Source organism: Loxodonta africana, chromosome 19 (assembly GCF_030014295.1).
Source record: "Loxodonta africana isolate mLoxAfr1 chromosome 19, mLoxAfr1.hap2, whole genome shotgun sequence".
Lineage (NCBI taxonomy): Eukaryota > Metazoa > Chordata > Mammalia > Proboscidea > Elephantidae > Loxodonta > Loxodonta africana.
In genome coordinates, this window is record NC_087360.1 from 17,125,687 (window position 1) to 17,147,323 (window position 21,637).

At 42.1% G+C, this 21,637-nt stretch overlaps 1 protein-coding gene across 6 annotated transcripts in view; it reads right to left on the minus strand.

The window, feature by feature from the left end:
• CIT (citron rho-interacting serine/threonine kinase) overlaps positions 1 to 21,637 on the minus strand; it is a 174,344-nt gene that overhangs the window by 44,131 nt on the left and 108,576 nt on the right. For 5 of the 6 annotated variants that reach the window (XM_023559453.2, XM_010598934.3, XM_010598933.3 and 2 more), the window contains 5 exons: positions 19,736 to 19,852; positions 18,690 to 18,799; positions 17,449 to 17,623; positions 12,619 to 12,816; positions 3,531 to 3,584 (listed from right to left, as the gene is read on the minus strand). In XM_023559453.2, coding sequence (XP_023415221.1) covers positions 3,531 to 3,584; positions 12,619 to 12,816; positions 17,449 to 17,623; positions 18,690 to 18,799; positions 19,736 to 19,852 — 654 coding nt within the window. The remainder of the gene's footprint in view (positions 1 to 3,530; positions 3,585 to 12,618; positions 12,817 to 17,448; positions 17,624 to 18,689; positions 18,800 to 19,735; positions 19,853 to 21,637) is intronic. The other variant, XM_010598935.3, reaches the window with a different exon arrangement.

Sequence of the window (21,637 nt, forward strand, 5' to 3'; positions counted from 1 at the left end):
TTGAAGATCTTGCTGTTCGTGAGATTTCTCCAAGCTGCTATCTGGGGGCTCCTATCAATTGGGTTATTATGGGAGTTTTCACCAGTAATGAAGGTGATATCCCCTACCAGAGATGACTGGAAGCAGATCTACAAAGAAAGGAACGTCTCTCACACTCTACCAAAGTGTCTTTAAAGTAGCCTTTGAACTTGCAAAAGTATGATTGAGGCTATTCCCACTGTTTTCTAAAGCAATGTTTTTCAAACTTCTTAAAGTAGCAGAACAGTTTTCTGGACAAAGGAATGTGTTATAAGCCCAAAAGGATAATACAGTAAACCTGCAAAAGCCAGAACCTGTGTAAGGTAGAAACCTATGAGAGAAGGAAAACACAAATATTTTCCACTAATAGAGAGCTATAGAAAAGTGTTAAGACTGCACCCTGTCAAAGGCAGAAACCTTACAAGACCTGGAAAGACAAGGCAGTCCTGTCGAGTTCCAGCTTTCACAGGCCTCCCTGTAGTAATAGTAACCAGCATTGTTTAGCACTTTCTAGGTGCCAGGCCCTGTGCAGGCACTTTGCTTTCACTGCCTTATCTAAGTCTCACAGCCACCACAAGGCAGGGATTATTACCAAACCACATTTTACCATTTCTGAAATTTGAATGTAGGTTAGAACTAAGAAGTGGTCTTCCTTTCCTCACCCAGACCCTAAACAGCAGTTATCAAACTAATTATGCTTCTTACCATCAATTTATATTGAAATTATACAATGTCATCCCCCATTTTACAGATATAGAAACAGAGCCTTAGGAGGATAATCTCACGTAGGTTACTAACAGGCCGATTTGGAATCTGAACCTAGTCTGCCAGACTCTATAGCCCATGGCTTGGACCACTAAGCCACACAGCTTCCCTAGCCAAAATGTGGGGAGGGACGGTCACCCTTTCAGGCTCACCCTCCCACTTGGGGAGGCCCCTCAGAGGCTTCTCCTCAGAATGGCAGAACTTAAGAAAGCGAGATTAAAAGCCACTGTTCCAGAAAAAGCAAATTTGAGGTATAAGGAGAGTATAAAAGTTATATACATTAAGAAAGAAACCAAATTAGTTCTACACAGTGGTGGTGTTATTAGTTGCCATCTAGTTCATTACAACTCATGACGACCTGACGTGTGCCGAGTAGAACTGTGCTCTATGGGGTTTTCAAGGCTATGACCTTTTGGAAGCTTATCACTGGGCTTGTTTTCCTAGGCATGTCTGAGTCGGCTTGAATCGCCAACCTTTCAGCTAGCAGTCAGCACTTAACTACTTACACCACCCAGGGACTATACATAGTGGTATAGGCCATTAAAACTAAACTTTCAATTTAAAAAAAAAGGGAGAGGATTACAAAGGGACACAAGGGAACTTTTGGGGGTGACAGTTATGTTCATTATTTTGATTGTTTTGATGGTGTCACAGGTATGTATGCACATGTCAAAATTCATCAGCTTATTGTACATCAATTATACCTCAATAAAGCTGTAAAAAACAAAAAAAAACATTTTTTTTTTTAAGCTTTTATGCCAAAAGACTAAAAAGGAGAAAAGAGAACTCCAGGTAAACGGAACAGGATTACTTACGTACACATTTAAAATACATTCAGGTTTATTTTGGTAAAAAAGAGTGATACAAAAAAATCAGACATATAGTCATCTATATTTGATTCAGTCATCATTTATGAGCATGTATGTAATACAGGCGCAATTCTTATGTTTAAAATTAGAAACCAAGACAATAAGAAATAAAAAACTAGGGCAGAAGAGTACAGGAACAGAATCCACCAACTCCTCAAGGAAACGCGGAGGAAATCAGCAGACATTTCTAAGGTGGGACTGCCCTCCCTGATTCAGCCATCGAAACATAAAAAAAAACCCGTTGCTGTCGAGTTGATTCTGACTCATAGCAACCCTACAGGACAGAATAGAACTACCCCATAGGGTTTCCAAGGAGCGACTGGTGGATTCGAACTGCTAACCTCTTGGTTACCAGCTGTAGCTCTTAACCACTGTATCATCAAGGCCCCATAATTCAGCCATAGGCATTAGAAACCAAAAAACAGCCAGCCAGGTGCCAACTAGAGGCAAACATAGGCACAACTCATGACCTGCAATTCCAGTCTTAAGTACATGCTCGTCAGAAATCAGTGCTTATAGACACCAGAAGACTTCTACCAGATGTACAAATGTTTCCTAATAGCTTTATTCTTAACAGTCCCACATGGAAACAATCTAAAGGTCCATCAACAGGAGAATGGATAAACAAATGTCGGTCTATTCATACACTGGAATACTCCACAGTAATGAAAAAGAACAAATTATTGACAGACATAACAACGTGTATAAACCCCACAGACAATGTTAAACGAAAGAAGCCAAACCCAGAGGAGTACATACTCAATGATTCCATTTGTATGAAGCTCAAGAACAGGCAAAACAAATCTATGGTGACAGAGGTCAGAAAAGTGGTTACCTTTTCAGGGGAGGGGCAATGGTGATAAGAAGTGGACATGAGGGAGCCTTCTGTGGGATGAAAATATTCTACATCTTGATCTAGGTTGTAGCTTTCTGTACATGTAAAAATTTCATCAAGCTATGTATTTAAGATTGAGGTACTTTATGTACTTACTTTACTGTATCTATGTTATATCTAAATGAAGGAGGAAGAAAAGCATATACTAGCAGGACGTAACATCCCCACGTATAGTAACTAAAGAGGAAATAAAGAGTTTGTTACAAGAAAAGAAAATATGTACATGGGGGTGGGACGGGGAAGCTTCTGGAAAACCACAGACGCAAATAACACAAGCAGGGACAAGAGCACGAAAAATTAACAAGGTAATAACACATACGAAAGAACGAAAGCAAACAATTGGAACCATAACTAAAGATAATATCCTCATCTTCATGAATAGGGGTCTATTTCATTCTCTGGCAAGATCAAAAATAGATGGAGTTTCCAAGGATCCTACCCTATTATATAACCCATTAATGATGCTCGCAGAATTTACTTTCTCAATATAAACAACATCTCCCGAAGCATCGTAGACGCTGAATTTGCATGTTAGTAAGTTAAAGTGTCTGTTTGCTGTTTCCCTTCTGCAGAGGCAGAGGCCAGAGAAGCCTTGCAGATGTAACTGTCCCTGGCAACTGGACAACCTCTGGCTCAGGCCGGCTCGGAACCTCTAACTTTGGGGCAGGGGCAGGGAGCTGACTTGGGACTTGTGTTGCAGCTACTGAAATCTATCAGCAGTTCTGCAGAGCAAATCATTTTGACCATTCCAACTGTCCTCCTCCTCCAAACATGAAGAATGGTTTTAATTTTTAAAAATTAGCAGAAACCCAAGAAACTGAGGTTATCTAGGGTTCACAAAGTCCAAATCAGTTTGACCACATCAACTGCTTCGGGCTGAAAGCGCGTATCAAAAATCAATCGCCAATATTATAAAGAGATGTCCCCATTTCCTTCTCGGTTTTAGTTTCATGTTATTTTAATCATCTTTGGTTAATACTCACAGTACAGCTGTTACGGAGAGCATCAAATTTGCGCTGGATTTCATCTCTATGTGCCTAAAAGGTAAGAAGTTGATTATAAATTTTTCATAGGGTAGAAAACAATTCTACATGCTACGGGTCAAATACAGAGAACAGCAATTTGCCTAGAAAGCAAAGAATGCTTTTGCAGCAGCCTGAGCATCTGTTTTTCAAGGAACTAATAAATCAAGTCATCCCCAACATCAGAAATAAAGTTACAGGAGCACATGATTGCTGTGTTAAAAATAGGTAACTATTTACCTGTACAAATATATTTAACATTTATATAACACCTAGGGACTAATAGGAGAAAAGAAAACAAACACACGACCACAAAGGATGAAGTGTTTATGCTTCTTCATTTGTCTTATACCCTGTTCTGAAAAGAGGAGAAATCCTTCTTCCCTCCAAGTGACCTACTCCCTGAGACAGACAGACAGATATACACACACACACACGGATACACACATGGATACATATACGGATATACATACAGGACAAAGTGGGGACTTTTTTCCTAATCAAAAATTGCTGAAATCCAGAAAACCCAACATTGACCGCTTTTTCCGAGGTAGAGCTAACCTAGAAACAGCAACACTCATTAAGTCGACAAATATTTTTTGAGCACATACTATATACCAGATGCTGTGTGAGGATAAAGAAATAATGGCCTCCGCCTTCATCCTGATGAGGGAAGACAGAAAATAAATAAGCTCATGACTATAAACTCTGAGAAATGCTATGGAGAAGTATGGCCCAGGAAAAAAGAATAAGGGGGAGTAGACAGAAACTTACTTAGGTGTTGTGGTCAAAGACAGCCTCTCTGAAAGGGCTGAGGGAACAGAATTTCCAAAACCTTGAGGCAGGATAGGGTTTGGTGAATTTGATGAGCAGCAAAAAACAGTGTGGCTACAGCAGAGTTTTTCAAACTTCAAGCTGTGTCACAACAGCAAAGTGAGAGTGTTTCCTTGCTTTAGCCAATGAAACAGAATAAACAAGATAGAATAGAAGTCATAAAAATGTACCTTGGGTAGTAAAGGTAAACACTGTTGTAGGAAACTTTTGTTTCAGATACCATAATTCATCAAAATTAAGTTGCTGTCTATTGTAGGACCTATCATTATTTTACGTAACACTGAGAAAGAAAAAGTGCTGTCCATTAGACTATGAAATGTCACTGGCTGTAAAATGCACCCTGATTTCAGATTCCTTACTATCAATGAAACACAGTATACATGCTCTGCTGTATTTGACCACAAAGTAAAATGAATTCTTCTCTGAGTTGTGGTCAAAAAACTTCTGAAAAATCATTTGACTAGTGTACAGCAAGAGAGGAGAAAAAGTGGCTCAAGATGATGGAGGACAGCTAGGCAAAGAACAAGAATATTGTAGGTTGAGTGAAGAATTTGGGTTTTGTTCAAAATGCAATTAACTGGAAGCCAATTAAGGATTTAAAGAAAGGGAGTGACATGATCTGATTTCTGTTTTAAGAGCAAACAAAAGAAACACAAAGAAAATTTAGCCAAAGTGTATCACAATCAAACAGGTTAAAACCACTAACAAAGATAAAATCTTAAAACCAGCCAGAGAAAAAGAAAAATTACATGTAGAGACAGAAAGATAAGAAATACAGATTTCTCCTTAAAAAAAAAAAAAGCAAGCTAGAAGACAGTGGAGCAACATCTTTAAAGTACTTTAAAAAGAAAAGTAAGAAAAGTCAACCTAGAATTCTATACCCAGCAAAAATTTCTTTCAAAAATTCAGTCACACAAAAACTGAAGGAATGTGTCACCAACCAACCTGTACTATAAGAAATGCTAAAGTCATCTAGGCAGAAGAAAAATGATAACCAGAAATCTGGATCTACACAAAGGAATAAAGAGAACTGAAAAAATGGTAAAACAAAACATAATTGGATAGTTGCACAGACTGCCAGACAGATTGATATATAAAAAGCTGTAATTTAGAACTAACTTCCCAAACAATTAGCCCATATCTTCTGGGACTCATTTTATAGAACATATTTTTTTTTCCAAAAATCAACTTGCTTTTTGCCCAGCAAGAATAAGAGAGACTTGATAGTTTAATGGGTTAAAAATATGATTTGCTCAAAGAAGGAATGTGGCTATCTGCACCACTGTCACAATCTCATCTGTGCCAAAGCAGTAGCCCCTTCTTTGTGACCTGGCACCAAGGACCACCCAACCTCCTCAAAGGCATTCGATAATCACCATTAACAAAGTGCAAGAATTCTCCCTAGAAGAAAAATAAAACCTTTGTGTTAATAAACACTAGATCAGGGATCAGCAAGCCTTTTCTTTCAAAGGCCAGATAGTAAGTATTTCTGGCTTTGTGGGTCATATAGTATCTGTCACAATTACTCAACTCTGTCCTCATAGCCCAAAAGCAGCCATGGGCAATACCTAAATAATACACAAATGGCTGTGTTCCAACAAAACTTTATTTACAAAAAACAGGCAGTTCCAAGAGACAGAAAGGGCCACATGAACTAGGAACTACATCATCCTGAGACCAGAAGAACTAGATGGTGCCCAGCCACAACCAACGACTGCCCTGACAGAGAACACAACAGAGAACCCCTAAGGGAGCAGGAGAACAGTAGGGTGTAGACCCCAAGTTCTCATAGGAAGACCAGACTTAATGTTCTGACTGAGACTAGAAGGACCCTGGCAGTCATGGTTCCCAAACCTTCTGTTGGCCCAGGACAGGAACTATTCCCAAAGCCAACTCATCAGACATGGATTGGACTGGACAGTGGGTTGGAGAGAGATGCTGATGAGGACTGAGCTACTTGCATCAGGTGGACACTTGAGACTATGTTGGCATCTCCTGACTGGAGAGGAGAGGGGAAGGTAGAAGGGGTTAGAAACTGGCAAAACGGTCACGAAGGAGAGACTGGAAGGAGGGAGTGGGCTGACTCATTGGGGGGAGAGTAAGTGGGAGTACGTAGTAAGGTATATATAAGTTTATATGTGAGAGACTGAACTGATTTGTAAACTTTCAGTTAAAGCACAATAAAAATTAAAAAAAAAAAAACAAGTAGTAGACCCAGTTTGGCCGTCTGGCTATAGTTTGCCCACCTTTGTTCTAGATGACTATTTGGTGTGAAATATCTGAAAGACAGAAATAGGAAGCTGAGATTGAAGTCAACGCCTTCCTAGCATAAGTGGTGGTCAAAAAAAAAGTCCACTGGCCTGGACTTGGGGAAAGAAGCCCCAGTTCCAATTTTTTATAATATTCCAGTTTCTTAATAGCAAAGTTTCTCGATAACACTACACCATTTAAAACTTGTTTAACTGTCCCACTGGAATCCACAATTTCAATCAGTAATACTGAATCATTTCCATAAAAATGAACCATTATGGAGCCTTTGAATCATTTCAATACATTAAACAGCAATTCTCTTTGAAGGTGTAATGATATACAGTTATTATGGCTTTTAATTTATTATTGATTATGAAGTATGAACACAAAATGTAAAGCTGACTCTGCTGTGCCTGATAGAAATACTATTAAAAAACCCAAAACCAAACCCATTGCTGTTGAGTTGATTCCAATTCATAGCGACCCTCTAGGACAGAGCAGAACTGCCTCATAGGGTTTTCAAGGAGTGCCTGGTGGATTTGAACTGCCGACGTTATGGTTAGCAGCCAAGCTCTTTATCACTGCACCACCAGGGCTCCAGAAATACTATGAGCATTTAACAATTATTGATAATGGCAAAAAAAAAAAAACATTTTACATTTCTTTGAAATAAATTATAAAACACATATAAAAGTGAAGTCATACAATAGTACATACAAGGATAGTGAAATACAGAAGACAAGCTGTGGATTCTCTTAATTAAATAATTGGAGTGTAAATTAGGTATTGGGTACTATACTGGAAATATTTACACTCTTAAAAACTACTGAAGACCCTAAAGAGATTTTGCTTATATGGGTTATATCTACCCACATTTAGAAATTAAAACTGAGATACTTTTCAAATATGTATTGATTTTTTATTTCTTCTCAAATAATAGTAATGCTGCTTTTGTATCATCAGAGAAAATGTCATCACAGTGAAAAACAGCAAATAATATCATAGTATTATGAAAACAAGTTCTACCTTGGGAACCCCCAGTGGTCTGCGTACCTCACTATGAGAACCACTAACCTAGGGAGTGGATGGTAACAAGGTGGAAGGGTCAGGTTACAGCCAGCTTTGCTGAAGACCAAACAGATACTCTCTTTTGGGAGTATTTATGCCTTTATTAATTTTAAAGAAAGCAACAAAAGAAAGAAAAGAGGATGGCAAATGCCACCTTGATGAGAGAAAATGCCTGCAAAGGTGAGGAAAGGAAACCAGTGCTTAGCTGTCTTGCTACCTTCTGGACTCCAGGGTCAAGATTCCAGGACACCTGGGCTTCTAGCACTCGTTCCTTTCCATGTGAAGGCAGCACATCAACAAGCAAGATTATTACCCTAAAAAAAAACCCATTGCCATAGAGTGGATTCCAACTCATAGCAACCCTACAGGGCAGGGTAGAAATTACCAGTTTCCCTGGTTGAGTAGTGGTTAAGTGCTATGGCTGCTAACCAAAAAGCTCGGCAGTTTGAATCTATCAGGCATTCCTTGGCAACTCTATGAGGCGGTTCCACTCTGCCCTATAGGGTCGCTGTGAGTCAAAGTCAGCTCAACAGCAACCAGTTTATTATCCTATGTGCCCTGATTTCACATCTTGGTGATCACACCAAAGGCTCGCTAATTAAATACAGGGTTTGATATTTATGTAAAAATATGAGAGCATGCATTGAATAATGATTTTACCAGGTCAAAAGAGGTGACTTTAGGATTCCATAATCAAGCTCTGCTGGAAGAAGAGCTCTTTCATTAGTGTCTCTAGTTTTAAATTCTTGATGATTCTACATTAGTCACCTGACTAAATCAGTAAAAGAACATGAGGACAGGGACATAAATCGTGTGCGTGAAGCCTGGCCGGTGTACAGGGCATACATGCTGTGCCTCTGCCGTGGGTCTCCTTCAGAAGAACGCCTACATGACATCACACATCTGTGTCCTGCAGAGGAGGCAGGCTCAAATTCTTCCCCTTGGACGAAGTTCCTGAATGTCAAGTCCTAGCTGAAAATTCGCTCTTCCATCAATAGGTACTGAAGTATCTGAAAAACGTGGCTTTTTGTTTCAATTTGCCTTCTCTGTTAAAACTGACTTCCCTTCCACTTTGATTCAATCTTAGCTTTTAAGGGCCAGTGAATTTCTCTGCAAACACAAATAACAGAATGGTTAAAGTGCTAGTGGGAAAAAGGAAAGCATTAGGAAGGCCTGCAATGGCTTCCCAGCTGCCCTGGCCAAGTTTCTTCAAGCGGGAGCTTCCATTGAACAGTGCTCCATCTATTTTGGCTCAGGGACAGAGGGCAAACAGGGTAACTCCTGCCTTCCCAGGCTAGGAGATAGGTGCTTCTTAAGAATTAAGCCATTCAGCTCTTCAGACAGGGATTGGACTGGACAATCAGACAGAGAATGATGCTGGTGAGGAGTGAGCTTCTTGGATCAGGTGGACACATGAGACTATGCTGGCGTCTCCTGTCTGGAGGGGAGATGAGAGGGCAGAGGGGGTCAGAGGCTGGCAGAATGAACACGAAAAGACAGTGGGGGGAAGAAGTGTGCTGTCTCATTGAGGGGAGAGAAATTAGCGTGTAGCAGGGTGTATATGGGTTTTTGTATGAGAGACTGACTTGATTTGTAAACTTCCACTTAGAGCACAGTAAAAAACACCTTACAAAACCAAAAAAAAAAAAAAAAAGAATTAAGCCATAATAGCTCGTTTGACTATTCCTTTTATTGATAAAACAGCCTGCTGTAAGGCTCACAAACCTCCTAGGAGATCATTTTTGATCCAGCTGATTTAATTTGATGGATGCTTGTGTTGCGTCTGAGCTTGGGCCTCAGACAATGACAGAGTACTGCATTTGTGACCATTTTCTCTTTTTCTCAGAAAATGCACTCTTCAGAACAAATTCAACAAAGCCACTCAGGCAACAACCACATGCTGTCTGCAACCAGGTTTATGAGACACAATTGAAAGGGGGCGGGAGAGCCACAGCCACAAAGCTGCACTGAAAACAAATCGATCTGGAGTTTTAAGTCCCGCACGACTGCTGTTTGACAGAAGGTGCTTTTCTGCCATCATTTTGAAAAGGCCCTGTTTTCCACGCACCTTTCCACCTGCAAGAGTGGGAGAAGCCTGGTTTCTAGACCTGGGGAGGTTTGTGTTTTTATTTTTTTATTTTTAAAGAAGATCCTTTGAGGCAGTGATCTCATCTGACTAAATGAAGTCGTGACTCGCTGCTATGCAAGGCTTCCGGCAGCCATTAGACACAGCACATTCTCACCAGCAGCAACACAGGATCTAAAGGACTAATTTCCCCACAGATAAACAGCGGTGACACATGCTCTATTTTATATCCTCCTCCTTCCACATGAGGCAGGATAAGATACATGGTCACCATCCTCCCTCTGGATGCTAACAGAGCAGCTAGATAAATGTGCCCTTCTTTGCTACTCCAAGGTAAATGGATTTGAGGAATTACAGGACAATTCCCTGGGGAGAAAAGTTTTAAGACACAGCTCCAGGCACATATTGAGGGCTCATTAAATATGGATTAAATTACTGACATCTCCTTCCCTTTCTTTCAGAGCTTGGGGAAAATATTAATATATAGTGCATTAAATATAATATTGGTTGAAATTTAGTTGTCTCCCTTTAGCAGCTTAGAAAAGCTATCTGTCTGCCTCCCTTCCCACCCACCCGCCCAACCCCAGCAAGTATATAAGCCTTCTTGGCTCACCCTATTAATTTCATTCCTGGCTCCTTTTTTTTTTTTCCTTCTAGCCTTATCTTCTCTTTGCCTTTCCTTATTTTATCTTGCTATATTGTTTAATTTCTCTCTAAACTACTTTCAATCCATCTTGAAACCAGACAAAGTATAAAGAGATATCGTACCCCCAAGGCTATGACTCTTGGACACCCCTCTAACTCATAACTGGAGATACTCCCTAGGTTCACCTTTCAGCCAAAGATTAGACAGGCCTATAAAACAAACAATAACACACATGAGGAATGTGCTTCTTAGATCAATCAAGTATACGAGACCAAATGGGTGACACCTGCCCAAAAGCAAAGACCAGAAGATAGGAAGGGATAGGAAAACCAGACAAATGGAAACAGGGAACCCAGGGGAGAGTGCTGACATATTGAGGGGATTGCAACCAATGGCACGAAATAATTTGTGTATTAATTTTTTAATAAGAGAAAAAAAGAGAGAGAGAGGATATGGTGACTACTTTTTTTCTGGAACAAATACTGGGGTCAGATGGCATCATTTAATCATGAGTGCTCTATTCGAGATGATGGAACTCAACATTGCAATCAATATCTGAAACTGGGTTCAGTCCTAGAAAATCAAGAATGCATGAGTACCCTGCATATATGAGTTATTCTGTACCCCCAGAATCATGGAAGCCACCGTGTCCCTGACTGGTCCCGTTAGGACTCTGGCAAAGTCAGATCATGTTCCCAATTTGGATCAGATAATGGCATCTCTGAACCCAATAACAGGATAACTTCTAAAAATGAAAGTAGTTTTTAAAGTATTATTTTTAAACCGGGAAAATCATAAGCAATAAATGTGGTTGGCCATCTCTAGGAGTAGCCCCACTCTCCGATATTTAGATGATGTTTAGAGATGTCCGCTGATGAAGGTGGGGACAGCATCCAAAATGAATCAGAGTGACGGAGGCACCTGTTTAGGTACCTTATTTCAAACGCACTAAATCCAATCAGCTGCATTGTGTCCTGCCCACAGGAGCGGGTACCCTGACCAGCAGGCAGGAGTGTGCCATCCATTTGGCAGGTACAGCACATTACTGTTTGAAATGTCTGCACTTGGACGGCACTGGCCATTAAAACTCATTCAGCTTTCCATGCTCCGAGTCTGGGTCCACCAGCCAACCCTCCAACTGTGATCTGGATTTCTAAGTATAACCCAAAAGAGCCCATTGCCGTTGAGTGGATTCCAACTCATAGTGACTCTACAGGACACAGCAGAACTGCCCTCTAGGGTTTCTAAGGCTATAAATCTTTACAGAAGCAGATCGTCAGGTATTTTCTCCCACAGAGAGGCTGGTGTGTTCGGACTGCCGACCTTTTTGGTTTGTAGCTGAGCACTTTAACTACTGCTCCACAAGGGCGCCAGTGGATTTCTAAGTAGACTTCTCCAAAGGGGAAAAAAGCCACCCAGAGCATTCCCGTCCACTTGGCACCACATTTCCCACTGTAAGTTGGTAAGATGGCATTTTATATGTGACTCTTGTGAGTTTTGTTAGGCAGCTCTGGGAAAATGGCCAGACATGATCATGTTTTCAGACCCCATTCAGTGATACCCTCTAAGTTACTCCCACCTGGAGACCACCCTCCAGCTGAGTAAGCTAGTCTCTCAGAAACATTAGGAGGCCTAGTGCCCTTGTTAAGAAAAAACGTCTATGCAAAGCAATAGTTTCCATCCAGAGCGTACCCAGGTGCATACAAAAGCCATGAAGCAGAATCTACAGCTGTTAAAAGAAAGTGATACAAATGAGGTTCACCCACCCCAAAAATATAGATACGGGAGGAAGACTAAGACACAAGATTTGGTTTCTTTTTTTTTTTTAAGTAATTATTGAAAACTGAAGTAAAACACCCAGTAAACAAACTTTGGCTGAAACTGAAATTTAAAATACAATGTTGATTATTTTAAAAAGAGGGAAGGTACAAAATTAAAGGAAGAAGTTTTCAAGATATTAAGGAAACTTGGATATTACAACTGATCTAATCTACTAATTCCAATAAAGGAGAAGCCAATGGAAGCCAATCTCCTGCCCAATGCACACCTCTGTGGATTATTATTTTTCCTATTTAAACTGTCTAAGAGTAAGCAAATATCCTTGGAACTTCACTTGTCTTAGCTGAGGCCACCAGCAACCTGAAGGTACCGATCTCTGGACCTACCGTGAGCGCCTGGATTTCTTCTTCTGCTTCTGCTGTCGTCTCCTCCAGCTCTGTCTTCGCCTGGCGAAGCTGGCTCTCCAGGGCTGCCCGGGCGGCCTGGAGGGCCGTGAGCTGGGACTCACGCTCTTGAAGGGAGAGCTGCAACTCTGTGAGCTGGCGCTTTAGCTCCAGTTTCTGCTCCTCATGCTCTAAACTGACCTGAGAGAAAGAGACAAATGCCCAGGTGACCGTAGGTGAAGAGAAGGCCAAAACATGACCTGCTACTCAACCTGCATCTTAAACTTGGTCCTGGAGTCAAATTTTCAGCACCCAGCAGAAGGGAAAGGAAAAACACAATAAAACAGGTCTGGTTTCCATGAGTCTCAAAAATCAACAGGAATGAGAACATACATGTAAGAGGCTGTATGTATAAACCAGCCCTGACTTGCAACATATGTGCAAAAAGGACTACAGAGATGTAAGTCATTCTCTACAAGTTGGGTAGAGAAAATGAAGGCCAACCATTACCACTGTAGTCAAGTACAATGGTCAGGACATGTAGGGATGTAGTGGAAATGGTGTAGAGGGGCAGAGGAGGTAATTCTGGATTTGTGTGTTGAAGAATTTACAGGAGCAAACCCACCAAAGAAGAGCAGAAAGAAAATTCTAGGCAGGAGAAGACATCCAAAGGTATGGAGGTGAAAAAGACCATGGCACGTTTGTTTACTGACCTAAGAAACACTGACAAGGTCGTCTTAGGAAGCAGACACTGTGTCAGGCATTGGGGATACCAAGCAAATAAGAGATGTTGGCTGACCTCAGCTCACTGTCTAACAGGGACTGCTAAGAAGTAAACAAGGTGATATGGTTAGCAGAGAAGGCTGTGGGGGATATAAAGGAGACATCCAATCCAGCTTCAGAGGGTCAGAGAAGGATCCCTAGAAAAGGTGACATCCAAGTCCCAAAGGCCATAGGCCTGAAGAGAAGAAAAACAAAAAATAAAACAAAACCCACTGCCGTCGAGTTGATTCCAACTCACAGTGACCCTATAGGACAGAGGAGAACTGCCCCATAGGGTTTCCAAGGAGCTACTGGTAGGCTCGAACCGCCGGCCTTTTGGTCAGCAGCCATAGCTCTTAACTACTATGCCACCAGGGCTTCGGAAGAGAAGAAAAGTTTGCAAAAGATTTAGCCTCGAGAATGAAGAAGATTCAGTCGAATTATCAAGGTGGGGCAGGGAACAAAAGAGAGGACTCCTGGGATTTGGGACACATGAAATAGACAGATGATGAGACCATTAGCTGCAAGAGGGAACATGAGAGGAAGAGCCAGTTTGAGGAGAAAGATGAAGAAGTTCTGTTGAGCTTGAAATTCATGTGAGACATCCAAGTGGACATGTCTAAGGTCTACTGGGACAATGGGTCAGGAGCTTAAGAGAAAAGTCTGGGTTGATGATCTAGATCAAGGAGCTCTTAACAAGTCAGTAGTAGCCAAAACCATGGCTGTGCTCTCCGTCTAGTGATGATGATGAGGACAATGATGACATAATAGCAAAGGTAGTACTTACTTGTAACACAGGTACTGTGTTAACTCATTTCATCTTCATAACAACCCAGATAAGAAAACTGTGGTGCTGAGAGATTAAGTAGCTGAGCAAATATCACATAGCTAAGAATGCTGAGGCTGCCATTCTAACCCAGGCAGTCTGGCTGCAAAGTTGCTGCTCGTGAGCACAATGCCTTGCTGTCTTATTAAAATGCCTGCAGTCAAGGAGAGCAGTGGGATGCAAACCTCAAATTTTCATAAAAAGACCAGACTTAATGGTCTGACTGAGACTAGAAGGACCCCGGAGGTCATGGTCTCCAGACCTTCTGTTGGTCCAAGACTGGAACCATTCCCAAAGCCAACTCTTTGGACAGGAATTGGACTGGACTATAAGATAGAAAATGATACTGGTGAGGAGTAAGCTTCTTGGCTCAAGTAGACACAGGAGACTATTTAGGCAGCTCCTGTCTGGAGGGGAGATGAGAAGGCAGAGGGGGACAGAAGCTGGCTGAATGGACATGGGGAACACAGGGTAGAGAGAAGGAGTGTGCTGTTTCATTAGGGGGAGAGCAACTAGGAGTACATACATAGCAAGGCGCATATAAATTTTTGTGAGAGACTGACTTGATTTGTAAACTTTCACTTAGAGCACAATAAAAAAAAAAAATGCCTGTAGTCAGAGCAGGATGGGATTCTACTAGTCTGAAAATTCCCAATGCCACTTGGCAAAACTATGAGAGGCAGGTGGCAACAGGTCAATGGAGGAGGGAAAACAGGATCCTGTACAATGAAAGAAGAACCAGGAGTCCTGCACCTTTGCAACTCCACACTCTTTGCTAAAGAAGCGCTCACCCTGCACACACAGAGGGAAAGCCTAAGGCCCTTTAAGGTGGATCAAACCCGGAGGACATGGCCTGCACCCTCAATCTCAATAGTAGCATGTGTTGAAGAGAAGATGGACCACCTTGTTATATTTGACGCTGAACTCTAGAATTCCCAGGGAGAATGTACAGCCCTGAGTCTCTAAGGAGGCACACTAAAATTCTTCCACCATCCACTGTTGGGGGGGGGGGGGCAGGGAGGGGGCTGGCCATACTGAATGAACAAAAAAGCAACAAGCTTCACCTGGGGCATTTTAACTGCCCAGCAGTTTGTGAAAAGAGAAGGTAAAAATCAGGGGCTTCCAACCAGCTCAGAATGGTTCAGTAATTGCCAACATAAACGAGGGCACTGTATGCGCTGCATAGCAACCAAATCTGTCACCCAGTGGATTTAGTGAGTTGGAACAATAGATGGCACCTAACAACAACAGTGGTCAAGAGCTTGGCTGCTAACCGAAAGGTAGGCAGTTCGAGTCTGCCAGCCATTACTTAGAAACCCTATGGGGCAGTTCTACTGTGTCCTGTAGGGTCACCATAAGTCAGAATCGACTCAACAGCAACGGGTTTGGTTTAGGAAACAAACAGCTGTGCCCCACTCAAAGATGGTGGCCAACGTCGATGCTCTGAATGTGTGTCGCTCTCCACTGTTCTGCCAATAATCCAATCTCCCGCATGGATCCTGAAAGGTTCAAGAGCCTGATGTGGGAGACTGGATTACTAGCAGGACTGTGGAGAACGACAAGCATTCAGAATAGTAGTTGCCATCTTTGAGCAGGGCATAGCTATTTGTTTCCTATTCAGGTCAAAATCTGCCAGGAAACAGATTTGGTTGCTCTGCAATGCACATGCTGCCCTTGTTTAAGCCAGCAATTACCGAACTGTTCTCAGCCAGTTCAAAGCCCTGGGAAAAACTGACCAATGTTCAACCACTAAAAAAAAAATCTCAGTTGTTTACACTTACTCTCTTAAGGCTGATGCTATATGGAAATCTTCTCGTTAAAACTTACCAAAAAGTAATAATACTGCCCAGATAATAAAAGTTAAACAACCATTTAAAGTTTTAGGACAACTCAGAACAATAGTTCTCAAACTCCACAGAGATTAAGAATCACCTGCGAAGCCAGATAAAAATGTAAATCCTTGCTCCCCCGTTGCATCCCAAAAAGCCCAGGATGAGGCTTAGGAGTCTGTATTTTACCAGGTATGTCAGGTGAGCATGATGGCAGGGTCCATGCCTTGGCAGCTCCTGACAGACACAGGATAATAGTTTTGTCTGCCCTTTGGAGAACGGTCTTCACTTTAATGCTCCGGTACAAATTAAGACACTCTGGAACATGAGTACTCCCTGAGGTTTAGTCTTCAGACCTCCATCTGCTTAACAGTCTTTTCTTTAAGAAGGATTGCCTGCTCTTTGAAGAATTCCGTCACAAATATGTGAGCACCCAGTTTGCACAATGCTGCACCTCCACTCCAGACTTGGATGTCTGGCTCCCCACGGCTGCTCTTCTAAACTCCAGTCCTGCTCCTACAGGTGTCACTAAGTCACCCAGCCCACCAAGCTGGAAGTCCCCAAGATGAGGGAGTGGATCTGTCTTGTCCACTACTTCACACCTAGCCTACTAATTAGCACGCAGCCTGCATTTAATAAATATATGGTGAGTGAGTTATATCAATGTTATACTGCAGCTTCAATAACCTTCAGCATGTCTACAAAACCTAAATTGATGCAGTTTCCTCCAAAATCCTGGCTGCCTAGCCGAGCTTCCTTATATCTATTAAGGGAACCACTTTCCCTCATAGTCATCCAAACATAAAATTTGGTTTCATCTCTTAACGTTCCACTGTCATTATGAGACCTGCACCACTGTTTTTGAGCTACGGTCAGTACCCAAAACTGTGGTAAGTGCCGCACACTGATTTGTTATTGTTGTGTACTGTCGCATGGATTCTGACTCATAGAGACCCTATAGGACAGAACAGAACTGCCTCATAGGGTTTCCAAGGAGCAGCTGGTAGATAAGAACTGCCAACCTTTTGGTTAGGAGCCTGAGCTCTTAACCACTTCACCACCAGGGCTCCATGTGCACTGACTACATCATGTGAATCCCAGTGAAAAAGGACTTGCTCTGTCCCCATTTAACAGATGCGCCAACTTATATAATCCCCCACACAACCCTATAAGAGAGCAGCTACATTACCATCACCATTTTACAGATGAGGAAAGCGAGGCATGAAGAGGTTAGGTAATTTATGAGTTCACAAAACCAATGAGTGGAGATAGAGTTCTAACCCAGATACGTGTGGCCCAGTTTGGGCCCTTAACTGCAATCCCTCCCATGTACCTATTCATTTATGCCTGAGACCCGGCTGGCTTGGGGCCCGAGTCCCCAACAGACCCTCTTGGGAGATCACTCGTCCAACTCACCTCCCTCAGCCGTGTCTCCAGCTCAAGCAGTCGACTCTTGTCGCTGTGGTCCTGGTGGCTGATTTTTTCCAGTTGCTCCTCCAGCTTTCGGTTCTGGGCCTCCAACTTCCCAGCCTGCGTCTCCAGATAAAACTTCTGTTGCCTGAGCTCTGAAATCATCTCCTCCTGAGCCTTCCTGGTGGGGGGTTGGGAGGTTAAAAAAAACACAGTCTCATTAGAGGGGAGCACATCCCCTCAAGAAGGACAGACAGAAACAGAGAGACATGTTCTTATTTAAGAGACTATGGCCATTCTCAGGTTAGCGCTTCCTGGTCCAGCCTCATGTGCGTGATCCCAGGACAGGGAACCTGGGGACCATTCAGCCCTTGATGCTTCGAGTCCCTCACCTGTGGGGTTAATTAACATGGGGCAGGGATCGTGAGAGATACTAACATTTCACTTCTTTGACAGACTTTTCTTCTTTGGAGAGTCTAGGTAGAAGAGCAGAAAGGGGCACCCCTGGAGTACCAGAGTGCTTGGAGACCCAATCCGAATAACTCATTAAGGCAGGCCACAGGGAAAGTATGCTGAAGAGAAAGGATGCTATTTTTTCTAGTTCTCTGAGGGAGCTCCCTCAGCTCCCCACCAGACTGCTCAGAAGTATCAAAAACTACAACAACTCAAAGACAAAGACAAAAACAAAATAGCCTACCAAGCTGACTTCAGTTTAGATGGGAATGTTCTGGAAGATTTGTGAAGAGAGAAACCCAAGGAAAAAATAATCCTAGAGATGATAATTCTTAAAGGGAGAAGATTAAGATCAAAGTGTTCCTGGAAAGAGGAATTACCTGACAGTCCTTGCTGAACCCCAAACCTCCTCCCCAAGGGCCTAACCTAACAACCACAAAATAGATGGTCCAAAGGGGCACACACAAGCTCATCTCTGGCTAATTATAGGAGGCAAATCTGGGGAACAAGCATTCCAAAAGCAAACTATAAATAGCCTTATTAGAGAGACCGAAACACTCTATAATCTAATAGTAATTTGAGGCATTTAAGAAAACTCAAATCAAAAGAAAAGACTTGGTAGAGTGAGACCACTTAAGAGAGGCCAAAATTACATAACGATATGCTGGGTGGGCCAAACTACACAGGTAATTAAATCTGCTCCAGCTCCAACCAGCGGAAGGAAGACAGAGTTTATGGCCCAGGAGAGAAGACCAGAGTGTAACAATGCACGCAGCTGGAATTTGAATACTTACATATTCCTCTGGGTAAAAAGACTGCTGTTTGCGGCAAGCTTATTGGCTTCAGACAGTTCCACAATCCTCTGTTCCAGGGATCTGATCTTGGAATCCATAGCATTGATCATCTGAAACACAGGGTTCCTTTTAAACCTCAAATACAGACAGCTATACCAGAATAGAAGTAACGTCGGCTGGGGTAAACATCTTGTCTGAAATGTAGGCAATTTGGCCAGCGATGATGGGGGAGACGCAAATAGTCTTCATCATGAGGGTCACAGATATTATTGCTTAATAATAAACTTAAACAGGTGATAATTTTTTCTTCAAACTGAGGTGAAACAATCCCACGCTAGCTAAGTGGCTTCCATTCAAAATATGCAGAAGGACCTGTTCGGATCTTAGTTAAATCCCCGTGTAATTTGCATGTGACCTGGGCCACAGTCTGCAAGCTTGTATTTTATCATCACTCAGGGTTGTCACTCTTTGAATTATTTCTTCTCAGCCAGCCACTACTGTCCTAGATTCTCTACATCAAAGTGTCCCCAACTTCATGAATCATAAGAATCAGGTGGGATGCTTGTTAAACTATAATTTCTCAAGACCCTTCCTTTGAGATTGTGATGTGGAAAGTCTCAGTGGGGTCTGAGATGCATATTCATAATTCCAGGCGAATCTTATCAGCAGCCACTTTCTGCAACCACAGGTCACATGGCTTGAAAGGAGAGAAAGAAATACAAAATAAAAAGAAGACAAATGAGGGAGAAAAGGGCCACTGCGTCTTTTGCCAGAGCGCACAATTTTGAAAAACAACATTCTAGTTGTTGGCAGGTCACCATGAGTTCTTAAAGAAGAGCATGAAAGAAAACTAGCCACCCTGAGCCACCAACTCCACGGCTTTTAGGAGGAAGCAGCTGCACAGAGAGCTTCCTGTTGTCGACAAATGCCACAGGATTAAACAGGAAGAATCATTCGCCAGATAAAATGGCGTCTCGTCTTGTCTGGTGTGCAATTCTTGGCGTTTAAAAACCCACCTTTGAAAGCTAGCAGTTCCTTATACCTACCGCCTTCTGCTCGCTGAGAATTTTGCCCTTCTCATGGGCTTCCTCTTCGTGTCTCTGCATCAGGTTCTCCAGAGTCTCCTTATCAGCCAGGTCTTTCTTTATCTGATTATCTAATACCTATGGGAAACAAAAGAGAAAGTTAATGTTCTGAGGAGGAAAGCTGGGCAGGGAAGATTAAATATGGGCCCTTGAGAAGAGCCCTGCTGAGGAAAAGTAAGAAGAGAGGAGGAGAAGAGCAGTGAGGAGGTCAAGGCCTCCAAACACTGGGGCAAGAAGAGGGATTGGGAATCTGTTTATCAATCAGGATGAGGTTCAGAGGCCAAATATTGGCATCAAATGGCAATAGATTTGAACAAAGAACTGATTTCAAAATCAGCAGTCAAAAAATAACAAAGTATATTCAAAATTGAAGTGAACCCCAGAATGGGGGGGGGAATAAACGAAAAAATCTCTCTCTAAAGATCTGAATCTAGAGGATAAAGTTCTTATATGTGCAGATATTAGCTAGGGGCATACTTCTCTTAGTCAATGCACCAGTATGTTTCAGAACATTCCTTGCTCTTAATTTGGACAAAATTAATTCTAGATAACCCTGGGCTATGTGCAGAGGGAGAGAAAGTTGAAGACCAAGGAGGTCTGTATCACCCAGGCCAATATTCTGAAATAGCTGAGGCAAGAGGATTTTGCCCAGCAATAAAGTAGGTAGACAGCCAATAGATTGAAAAGACAGCATAAAAGAGAAAAAAAAAAAACAAAACAGCCTCTTCCCTCAGTTCTTTCCCCTGGCCCAGCCGGAGGGCGGGGGGGATGTCACTGGGAAGAAGAACCTTTCCCAGGGGAAAAAAAAGCATGTGTTCTTAGTGTTGAGAACACCACTAGAAGTACCTACGGTTCCCAAGAGGAAAAAAGAAAATAAAACAGTAATGATGTCACCACCTATCAGCTTGATCTAATATTCTATAAGACACTCGCAGTCCTACCAGTTGCCAAAACAACAAGCAAAAAAAAAAAAAAAGATAACATCATAACTTGTCTGAGGCTTTGACCACAACCCTGTTTCTGATCACAGAGAATCTACTCTGATATTCCAAGGGACACCAACTGCATCAAGAAGGACAACAGGATGTTGGGAATAATGCTGAGAGATTGGGGTCACAGAAAGGATTGAAATCTATTTTTCCCACAATGTCTTTTGTGAAGAGGCCTTCAGAGCTCAAAGGGACATCATACCTAAAAAAAGCCAGTCAGCAGGGAGGGGTCTACATGATGAAGAAAGGAAAGAACAGATTTCAAAGATGGCTTTAAACTAGAACCAACTGATGGAAAAAACAGAATGGGAGTTAGTGGAGAAGAACAAAAGGTGGAGAGTGGGGTCATGAGGACAGAAGAAGTTCAATAGGCTAAATGGCCCACTCTCTTGGATGTCAGGGCATGATTCTAAAATTATGAGCAAGAAAAGGATAGAATCTAGGCTATAATCATAATTATTACTAAAACGGCCATATAGAGAGCCAGAACGGGAAGCACAAAGCAGAGCAGGCTAAAAAGAAATTGTTTAGTAAAGAGTCCAGTAAGTAAAACAGTAGAAAACAGATCTTTCCCTAACATTTCCTGGGATCTAAACAAAAAAGTTCTTTCCATCTAGAGGGTAGCAGAGACCACCTAACATCCACACCAGGTAGCTCTTTTTATGAGGTATCAAAGCAATGAAATATATTTCAAGGTGGCTCTGCTCAAAATAAGACCTAAACTTTGGCAGTGATGGAAACCAATAAAAGGTAAGTGGGTACAGATGAGGCAAGCCTCTATCAAGAATGTATCTCAGTCTTGAAAGAGTTAATCTGGTAGAAGGATGAACAAAAAGATATATAAGGGGGGAGGAGGTAGGGGAGAGAAAGTAAT